This window comes from Macrobrachium rosenbergii, chromosome 21 (genome assembly GCF_040412425.1).
Source record: "Macrobrachium rosenbergii isolate ZJJX-2024 chromosome 21, ASM4041242v1, whole genome shotgun sequence".
NCBI classification, from domain to species: Eukaryota; Metazoa; Arthropoda; class Malacostraca; order Decapoda; family Palaemonidae; genus Macrobrachium; species Macrobrachium rosenbergii.
Genome location: NC_089761.1, coordinates 33,514,298 through 33,525,643, shown reverse-complemented (window position 1 = coordinate 33,525,643; position 11,346 = coordinate 33,514,298). Strand labels below are relative to the sequence as shown.

The following is an 11,346-nucleotide window of genomic DNA, read 5'->3' as shown; positions in this document are numbered from 1 at the left end:
GTGTATTAAAAAAAGCATGAAACCACTTAATAACCAAAACGCCCTCAGAGCAGGCGTGATGGTAAGATTCATTACTATGATATATATGACGGCAAACGAACCTCCCGGATGTGGAGCGAGTGAAAGATCCCCCTTCAACTCTGGTTGATACTTAATCAGGAGTTATTTGTCGCCCCTTCCTCTCCCCTACCCCTCCCTCTCCCTTGCCCCTCACCTCTCCCTTTCCTTTCCCTTCCCCACGGCGCAAGAAAGAGGGTACTAACCTTACCCTCACCCTCCCCCCTCGCAGACCTGTTCCTCTAATACAATTATTCTACGCACTGCGGACGTTTACACAGACGATACGCAGCACCGGCGTGATCCGATGGATTGAAGGGAAGAAGAAGAAGAAGAAGAAGAAGAAGAAGAAGAAGAAGAAGAAGAAGAAGAAGAAGAAGAAAGAAAGGATGGAAAGGGGATGAGAATAGGTGGTGTTTTTAATAACTCTTACTGTATCAGTAGGCTGATGCTAGACTCTGAGAGGAGAAGAAAAGAAGAAGAAGAAAAAGAAAGGAAGGAAATATGACTGTATCGCTAGGCTAATGCCAGACTCAGGAAGAAGAAGAAGAAGAAGAAGAATTCAAGACGAAGGAAAGAAAGACGGGAAATGATAGTATATTCTGGCGTTTTTATTGACCTTCATTGTATCGCCAGGCTAATGCTAGACTCATAAAAGCGGATTTTTTATTCAAGCTCTAGACTAAGAAATACTCTTTTATCTGTTTAGACTTTCATGTTGTTTACTATACCACAATACATGAAATTTTTAGGCCTATACACAATAATTTCAAGCTTTCGCACAATATAGATACTCGTACGTGTGCAACTAAGCTTATATATACAGTATTTTAAAACTTTTGTACAACATAAATACTCGTAAGTGTGTAACTAAACTTGCATATTTTAAAGCTTTCACAAATAGGCCTATACATCCTGCATGTGTGTAAGCATTTAAAATGTGATCGGCGAAACCCACAAGATCCTTTTTAGGCCTACATGCAATCATTTTAAGCTTTCATGCAATATAAATACTCGTAAGCCGGCAGCTAAGTTTATAAACGACACTTCAAAGCTTTCGTACAATTGGCCTACAATTACTTGTACGTATGTAACCATTTACATAAAACTTGACCGCAATCAACTAGACTTACGTAACCATAAAACCGTTTAAGATCAGTAAGCAAGAAAACGAATGCGGGAACTAAGAAAAACGGATAAACACAAAGCAAAACAAAAACAAATACGCGCAAGCATTCTGGTAAACCCGCGGCTAGGGGACTGAAGGGAGTAGACTATCAATTATTGAAGGCAACATTGGTAGTAGTACTAACAAAGAGTGGACACATAAGCAGCGGAGCCAGGAGAGAGAGAGAGAGAGAGAGAGAGAGAGAGAGAGAGAGAGAGAGAGAGAGAGAGAGAGAGAGAGAGTACCAGACGTCGAGGAAAATCAAATCAAACCATATGACGGGTGTAAGTCACGTAATCTTCGTGTAAGTATGTATACTGAATCACTACACACCCACACACACACATTCTCAGCTTCTTGGAAAACCAAATGTCAGCAAAGAGAAGAAATCAATTTAATGTTACTCCAGAATTAGGTCTCAATCAGTCATAAGTCATAAGCCACCCATGAATGAGAGAGAGAGAGAGAGAGAGAGAGAGAGAGAGAGAGAGAGAGAGAGAGAGAGAGAGAGAGAGAGAGAGGGAAAGGAAAATGAGAGAGGAATTAGTGAATACTCTTTGCAAAGTCATTTCAGTCTCACGTAAAAATCCTTCAACCCGAAGGATATTAATGGTAGGATACCATTCCCTGTAATTGCCACGTAATGTGATACAGCACTCACTGTAATTTCAATTTGTTTCGAAGCATAGGCCTACTTAAATTTCTGTAAATATGAACTTGATTCTGTAAATTTGACTTTTTCATTGTTCAGCCAAGAGTTTAAAACATTTCTATGCTCACAAAAAAAAATGAAATAAAATACAGGCTCTTTGGGATTTTACACTAATACTTTGTAGATGTTGACAAAATTTTTGTAAGGAAAAAAAAACTTTGCATAAACATCATGAAAAACAAACCTGAACAACTGTTGCAATAAAATTATAAAAATAAATCCTGAACAACTGGTTTTATATATTTCAAAATGTGTCTGTGTTTAGTCTGAACAATTTACCTCAAGCATTTATAATCTTTTTTTAATCAAAGTTTGGCCCACTAATCCTTAGACAATGCAATGCAACAAGAATAGTTATAACCTAAGCATATAATCCTCACTTTATTTCATCCTTTCTTTTGAAAGCAAAGAAAGAGTTTCAAACCTCAGTTACCTGCTACGGCCCACGTTCTTTACCAAGCATGGATCCTTGTCCCCTCTAATGCTACTCATCATACCAGACACTATTATTACAGTACTGCATGCAAGACTAAACATACAAGGTTCTCCAACTGCAAGGTACCTGTACTGCAACGCAATTATGCAGTAATGGGAAGGATTCACCTTCTATATTTAAAAATTTAGTTAATTTTTATCTAATTATTTCCTACTTTCTTCATTTATCTTTGTTTCCTAATAACTGGTCTCTTCTGTAAGTTCTTTCAAACGATCACCATATTCTTTGGAAGGTTTTGAATTTCAAGTCAGTGGCCCCTGTAGGGTTGCTCTATATGAATAAGGTTCATTTCCTGAATAATAATAATAATAATAATAATAATAATAATAATAATAATAATAATAATGAGCTAAACATTGACTTTCATCCCTCGATTTAATATATTTTTGGCCAACATAACTCGACCATGAAAACAAAGAGGTTTTGGCCTCTATTAAACTAATATCACCAATCCTATTCAAATACAAATCTACTTTACAATGCTAAAAGTATTTACCAAAGTTCACTACCATCAATATAATATCCTTAAGTAATTTATCTGGTTTATATTATGTTAAGAAGTTCCATGATGTATCATATTCATTTGCGAGTACCAAGATAACTCCTTTTCAAGGGAACTTTGAAAACTGAACTATACTAAATTATAAATAGTGAACTTCAGATCTCACAATGCAAGAACTAAAATCCCATTATTTACGAGTTAAAGCTGTTGATTTCAAATGTCTCTGTGGTGATTGAGAATGAAGATAATGATAAAATGCTTCACTTTGCATGATATTTCTGAGAATTTCACTAGTTTCTGCTTGCACAAAGCCTAATTATTATTATTATCAATATCATTAATAAGCAGTTTTACATAATCACTGATTCCATGAGGCCTGGAAAATCTAAAGAGCTAAGAATTTCAACCTAGAGGGAAATGTGGAACTCACTAGGTCAGAAACAAATGATTTTGTAGCCATATTTGCAATGTCTAACATTAAAGACGTATCTGTGTTGCAGCTGGCAAACATTTTTATTAATACTTTCTATGATGCTACAAACAAGGTCTGGCAATTGGAACTTGAATTGGTACAGTATATCATACTTAGTCCAAAGGCCAAGCACTGGGACCCATGAAGTCATTCAGTGCTGAAAATGATGTCGAAACAATTGTTAGGAGTGGGTGGAAAGTGAGATGGAAGAAAGAGAATATGAACAGAGGTACAGTAAAAGAAATGAAAAGGGTTGCAGCTAGGGACCGCAGGGACGCTGCAAAGAACCTCAAGTAACGCCTACGGTGCACTGTGTGAGGTGCACTGACGGAAATACCCTCCTACTGGCCTGCAGGATAATCTTGAACAAAAAATTTTAATATGCACAGTATATATAAAATAAATTATCATGTGCAAAAATGTAATACTGTACCTATACAAGGACAGTCCAAACGTGCCATAAGCCTCATAAATTTCTTGACTGAAACAAATCCAGAAGGAGTAAAATAACACTGAAAATTTTAGTTTCAACCGATTCTAAATAACTACAAAATACTAGACTTCGTTACGAAATAATTTGCTGTTACGAGTAATATGTTTCCTTCGAAGGAACTGAGGATATTTGGAAAAAACTGTGCAATTACAAATATGATAAATACTCAGCATACATTACCCAACACTAAAAATACATTGCCAACTAAAAATAATTTAAGCTGAATATACTGCAAAACCAAAAATATACAAAAGTATGCGCTAAGAAAAAAATTGTTATTCTCTGATACCAGAGACTTACTTTTCAACTGAGACCATATGAACTTGAGAACAAAAGAGGGATGCATTGAACTAAATACCATCACCATTGAAAGGGAGGCTAAGCAATCTATTACGACCAAGTACAAAGACGAGGGCCAAAATACTCTACCTACCAAAACATAAATCAAACTACCACATTTGGTTTGAAGTAAAAGCCAAGAAAACAAAGTATAAAGTTTATTTCTCAAATGACTCACATAAATTATTTAAAAAAATAAACCTCTTGTCACATCAACGAGCGTTAAGGGAAGGCGTTGCAGTGCTACTCTCGGGAACAGTCACCTCCTGGACATAATAAAAGTAAGGTGGGAGGGACAACTGCACTGGGACAGCAGATGCATCTTGAGACACAGGTGCAACTGCTTGGTACGTAGGTTGGGTTATGGACACAGTTGCCGGGCTGGCCGTGCTGTTTGAGGGGAGAGACGTGACTATGTGTGCTGGACCTTGCTCCGAAGCTGGATTGGAAGACCGAGGTAGGTGGGACATAGTCAGGGTTGGGACCACGTTTGTTGCCAGACACTGAAGAGCAACAGGAGGCTTGAACTGCCGTAAATGGGCATTCTCGACCATTTGTGCATTACGGAACTTTGCTGTGGTAACAATGCTGTTTGTATCCCTGACGGGAACTGTCAAGGAACTGGGAATGGCCTCAGAGACACCAACTTGCAATGACTCTTCCCCTACAGCCAGTGGGTCTATAACACTCTCGTGTATGATGAATGCAGCAGTAGGGGCTGTACCATTACCTAGACTACCTTGTAATATTTGTGGATTTACAGGAGTATAATGACCGAGAATTCCTTGGAGAGACTGGTATAACTCTTGTAAACTACTTGCCTCAGTCAATGAATACGTAATATTACGCAGAGAGTCCAGTTGTCCTCGAACCATCTCGGCTAAACTTGCGACTTCGCTCGATGCGTTTGGCATCACTGCAGTAACAGGGTTACATTCTTGTTCCCCACCAACACTTACATTACCTCTGTCTGGCTCATCTGTGCAAAACGTCTGCACAGCCTCTTGGAGTGTGGATGCCTGAAGAGGCAAGTTATCTGCTATCGCGCTATTGCAACACTCTTCATTGTTCTCCTCAGACTGCAGACTTTTGTGATGCTTTTTCTTTCCTGGCATCACGTCTGCCGGTGCCCCTATACTTTTCCTCTTACTAGAAATTCCCATTTTCTTACAGTAATTGTAAACAAGATTGCCTATATCTTTAACCTTTGGATAATATGCCCTATCATCCGGGTGAGGAGTAACAACGTCACGTCCATGCTCGATTTGAACGTGGTTGTCCAGAAGTTTCTTGATGACCTTTGGTGCTGTTATTCCACTGTGCACCAGTTCCTTCACTTTGGCGATTATGGATGGGTGAATGTTACGCGACCTTCCTGTGAACTCGTGATTGTGTGCCGACCCTAGAGGCAAGGTGACGTAATATAACTCTTCTTTCTCCACGTCCGATTTTTTTGACAGTGCTGTACGTAATGCCTTCAACCTGACCTTGCGCTCTGCAGGGAATGAAAGTGGATGCACAGCATAACCTGGATACCTGAAATGAAAGATTAAGGTCTAAGGGAATAACCTACTCTGACCAGTGATGTAACTTTAGGCAAACTTTTCAAAAATATAAAATAGAAATCACACCCCCCTGGAGAAGTCTGAAATGTCAGCCACTTACTCCCAAAAGAGCACAGTACAGCATTTCCAAGTTACAATCTACAACCCACTATTCTAACAGATAGAAAAGTCCCCATCTTGTCAATAATCTAACCCATGCACTGAAGTTCTCTAAAGCATGTGATTATTTAACTACATCTTTTAGTGATACTGTGGCAAGGTCAACTGGAAAGTTGTCACAGCTTTTACGATAAAAGATGGAGTTTAGTACTTCATAAAAAATCTTTAAAACTATACAGACACCACTCTTCATGCTTATTTAAGGAGTATGATATAAAATCAATACATTACTAAACTTTTTTTATCCTGAAAAACAATGCACTGCACATACAATACTATATGTACAGAATAGGTGCACAAAACAAAATTTGAACTCACGGGTGGCAAAGGGGGAGCGCTCCGAACACAATTTAAATTTGCGATCCCTTTTGCATCTCTGAGTGGTCGTGAGTAGGGTGGTGTCTGTGTATAACAACATTGAAAGGAGCTTCAAGTAAAGTGAGATTGTTGCGTACATTAAAACAGAATGATAACAATGACACCATGACTAGGAAACTAAAAATAACGTAAAGACAATGGAACATTAACCTTGCCACACACACACACACTGTTAATTACCAATATAAAACTGCGCCATACTGAGTTATTCACCCAATACATATCTATGAGGATGACTACTTACAAGGAGGCCCAAACCAAAACTAATATTCTAAATCACATATACAGTATACAGTACTAAAGTACATTAAACTACAGTACTAAAAGTGAAAAATTGCCTTCTTACGTGAACAGTATGAGTTTCTCATGCAAAACCATGGTTATTACAACTTTATTTGGGGAACCAGTTGCCCAAGCAAGGTTTACTAATAATTTGCTCCAAGTGCATACCGATACCTACAAAGTTTCCCACATTTTCTTTAGAACAAAATTGAATGGATCCTTGCTACTGAACTGGCCTCAATAAGTAATAATCTAAATGATGAGGTCTGAAAGACTGGAATACTTGATATCTGAATAACATTTGATGAGAGCTCCATGCTTTTCTCAAGATGCCATTCAGCTTGAACTGTCTACCCTGCCCTGCATTGTCACTGTCTTAAAGAAGGGGATGGCATTTACTTATCCCACACCTACCAATACTTAACATACATGAATCTTGAAATGACAGGGAAGCTCTTACCCAGTTTGACCCGACTTGTTATTCCTTCATGGAAGTAAAGCCGTTTCTTTAATTTCCTGACTACGTGGGACATTGTAATATGTATTATGAAATATTTTTCGTGCACCTATCACCACAAAAATTGCAGCTCCCTTACAGTTTGTTTTGGAGCGATTTAACAATTCAAATGATTGTATTTGCCTTTAAATATTGACTGTTATACACCAGCAGAAAATTTAGTTATGATAATGAAGAATGTGCATTACAGCCAGTCACGATAATGAACAAGTGACTTTGCACATTATTTAATTTTTCTTCTTTGTCTAATTACATAATCAAACCTATTTGCAACTATCCTGCTTAAATACAAGTTCAATATATGACACTGACCATTAAATGCAGATAACTAAATAATTTAATATGAACTTTTTCTGTATTTTGAACATAAATACTGTATACTGATTCTTTGAATACTGTTTGAATATCACACAGCTGAACACTAATGCAGCATTAAATTCCCATAAAATAATCCAAAGGTACTGTTTTCCCCTCCGTGCCATGACTGAATCAAATGTAAAAGCTTCAATTACAGATCCCAAACTCCATTCCTTGACCGTCTTCCTCTCCAAAAAACTGTAGCCTTCAAATTTCTATTCTACAAGTACTATTTTGGTTGCTGTTCCCCCGAGTCTAGAGATTATCCACCATTTTCTAGTGCAGCTGCACATTATCAACAGTGTGAAGACCAGCCAACCCCTAGAATGCTTAGTTTGGCAACTGTCCGTTTTAAAACGTGCATCTCCAACATCCACCAGACTTAGACCACATATTCTTGTTAATTTCAATTAGAACTGATCTTACGATGGACGCTGAGTTACAAGCTTTGACAAGCAACCGTTGCAGATGTGGGGAGAGGAAAAAAGTAACAAGCACAACAAGATGCACAAAACTTGGTGAAGCATATGAGCAAGATTACGTACAAGCGAAGAGAAAATGGATCATCAAGAATGTACAAGTCGAACACGCATAAGACAAATACAGGTTTAAAGCATAAGACGCATCAGTAACACAATATGCACATAACTCAATGAAGCTTATGAGGAAGACTGCGTAAAAAGTACAAGACAATGAACCATCAAGAAAATACAAGTCAAACAGGCATAAGACACATACATGCTCATGGCATATGATGGCACAAGTAATGTGGATACCATCCACAAACCATAAAAAAGATCTACTTAAGCAGCTTGTCAATCGGATACAGCATTCATGTACTTACTTGACAATGACCTTCACAGTTATTTTAGCAGGGCACGATGTGAACATGACGTCTTTGTACGCTTTCTTGGGCGTCCTTGACACTTTGCTCTTCTTCTCCTCAACCCTGTTGTTCTCTTCAGATTTCCCCTTATCTCCCTCATTCATAAACTCATCGGGAACCGACATGTCCGCAACCTCGTCATTTTTCTTCTTCTGGAAAAATCAGTTTTTAGTCTTGTGAAATAAGTGAATAAGTGAAGTTCTTTTTTTACATCTAATAAAAGATTTTACACTAATCCATTCTGTATACAAATTCATATGCTTGAATAACAAAGCACAAAAGATGTGAAATGATCTGGTAGAAAATATATCAAATCTTGGTAAACAGTAGCAAAAAATGCACATACAGTGTTGTACAGTAATCTCTGGAAATTACAGTTTCAACATTTCATGGAAAACAAAAACCTAATTTATATCTTTCCTAGGTAGACAAACCAGAGTCCTTTATAAAGGAGTACCTTTCCTATATAAAAGGCGAGGGTTTATATTTCCCTAACAACAAACAAATTTTAACCTAAGTATACAAAACAACAGCGTTTTATATATGATTGTCTTTCAACTATAAAAAGGGAAGGTTTGTATTTCCTTGAGAGCAAATAAATTTAAACAGGAATTTGCATTTTTCCTAGGTGTACAGTCTGGAGCCTTTTATACACGAAAGATAATCGTATATAAGATTCTTTTATTTGTATTTCCATAAGACCAAACATGCTTCCATAAACGAGATCAGTACAGTATTACCAAACAGCCATTAGACTTGTCCTGGTGGTTAGTGCGAGAAGGTTGGATATAAGCACAATATTTGCGCACATCCACAACTGTTGGTCACCTGCTATACTGCAAATACATGACCAAACCATAGGCTGGGAAAAGGTTACTTTTATGTCAATGCAATACTTCCATGTCGTGAGATACTGAAATACAGTCGACCCTGGTATTCGCGTGGGGATGCATACCACAACACCTTGCGAATAGCTAAAATCTGCGAATACTTGACACCCCTCTAAAAATGCTTATAGCTCCTATCTTGATGGTTCAAACACTAAAAACCTCTACAAATGCTTATACCTGAGGATTTCAATAGTTTTATCACGAAAAATGCATTTATCACGAAAATTATATGAAAATACAGTAATTAGTGAATATTTCTCTTTGAAAAATACTGAGAAGAGGCGAATTTTCCACAACTAATGTGTATATACATTCTACAGAAAAATGCGTGAATGGGTGAAGCTGAATCCAGAACTGCAGATAGGCAGAGTCCACTGTACTTTCTTACAATCTTGTATACATTTGTAAAATTAAAATTCATAATTCTTCACAGGTTGAATAGCACTAACAAGGCAGGTAAACCCCTTGAAGATAATGAGTGTAGTGAACTGAAATCGAGCATAAGCAGAAGTACCTGATGATGAGACTGCTTCTCTATTAAGAAGAGAAGCAGCAAACCACTAGTGTTCTTGTGAGCATAAGCTATGGGGTTAGGTACTGCACACCAGCTGTAGATACTTCTACGTCCAAAGGACGTGTGTAAGAATTATACATTCATGCAAACGACGTCCAGTGGAGTGAGAAATGACAATCCCAAATATATAGCACAGGTATTATCATTTTTCAGTTTTTTAACCATGATAACGAGCTAATTATTTTTGTGGATTGTCTTGGACACCTTAGATTAAGATTTCACAAAAGAAAATAACAATTTTCGTATGAAACAAATCTATGGACATGAAAGAAACTACCTACATTCATAGTATAAATTTCTGGAACTTTCATAGCTCTATGCACAGATGGATGAAAAGTCAAATAATACACAAACTGGGAGCGGTGCATTATGACTAATTGGAGCAATCTTATCAAGAGGACTAATATATATGAATAACTATACTGAAAAACATTAACTGCTACTCACCTTAAATTTGTAATTCATCCCAAAGGTACACTTCAGGTCCTCAGAGGAGGCGATGATGAATGGAACGCCGTCAAACATGACTCTCTTGTGTTGCCACATGATACGACACTCCTGAGACCTTGCGTTACGTCGTTTCTCAAAGTTGCAAGGATGGCTGGGGAGAATAACTGAACATGAAATTCATTCTTTCCTTTGGCATAAAAATTGATTTTACTCACTGAAAAAACACTGGGAATTCATTTAATGCATCAACATGAGATTCAGTACAGTAATATATATGCACATCATGCAATCTGATCTTGGTTTCAACAGGCACTGTGCAATAAGTCTCCGAGTTTGTTGAACAGCAAACCTCCATAAATAATTGGAACAAAAGCTCAATCCAGTCTCCAGTCAACATGTGAAACTAAGATACAGGTATACTGACAAAGGGTACATTTTTTTAATATTTAAAGAATGATTCTGAATATTTTCAAGACAGCTTTTGCATAATTTTTCATCTTCATTCTAAAACTGAGCATAGGCTAACCTGGCTGAGATCAACAGTAAAACAGCACTGTACTACAGTACAAATATTTGTTTACAAACTGTCCTTTGACAGTCACGTGAATATAAGTGCATGTCTGATTTTTATGGATGTGAATGTAACCAAGTCAGTTCTATCCCCTCTCCAGCTAAAGACTTTACCTTATAAAGAAATATATAGGAAAATAACTCAGTGTTCTGCAATCTACAATATAAAATTTTACATACCAAAACTGAGAAAGATAGATTTGACATGAAAACACAAACCTTTTAATGTAATCACAAAGAATACTTCTGGAATGTCCTTCTAAGGCTTGATGCAAAATGGCTTTGGAAGAAGCAATCCCATAGATCCATTTTCCATCTATTACTCTGACCGAAGTTAAGTATTGGGCCCAAACAGGTACGTCCGCCAAAGGCAATTCTGGCTTCAAGCTGTTCTAGAGAGATGAAATAAAGAAAACAATTAAGTAACTGATAACTAAATGAGTGTAAGTAAAAAAATCATTCACAGATCCACTGACCAA

The 11,346-nt window shown here is 37.3% G+C and overlaps 1 protein-coding gene across 6 annotated transcripts in view; it reads right to left on the bottom strand.

Annotated features, from left to right (window-relative positions):
* Positions 1–4,382: 4,382 nt before the first annotated feature.
* LOC136849881 (uncharacterized) overlaps positions 4,383–11,346 on the bottom strand; it is a 31,053-nt gene continuing 24,089 nt past the window's right edge. For 3 of the 6 annotated variants that reach the window (XM_067123384.1, XM_067123385.1, XM_067123383.1), the window contains exons 3-6: positions 11,087–11,259; positions 10,295–10,448; positions 8,342–8,535; positions 4,383–5,775 (exon numbers count right to left, since the gene is read on the bottom strand). In XM_067123384.1, coding sequence (XP_066979485.1) covers positions 4,452–5,775; positions 8,342–8,535; positions 10,295–10,448; positions 11,087–11,259 — 1,845 coding nt within the window. In that variant the 3' untranslated portion in view covers positions 4,383–4,451. The remainder of the gene's footprint in view (positions 5,776–8,341; positions 8,536–10,294; positions 10,449–11,086; positions 11,260–11,346) is intronic. The other 3 variants (XM_067123387.1, XM_067123386.1, XM_067123388.1) reach the window with 1 other exon arrangement.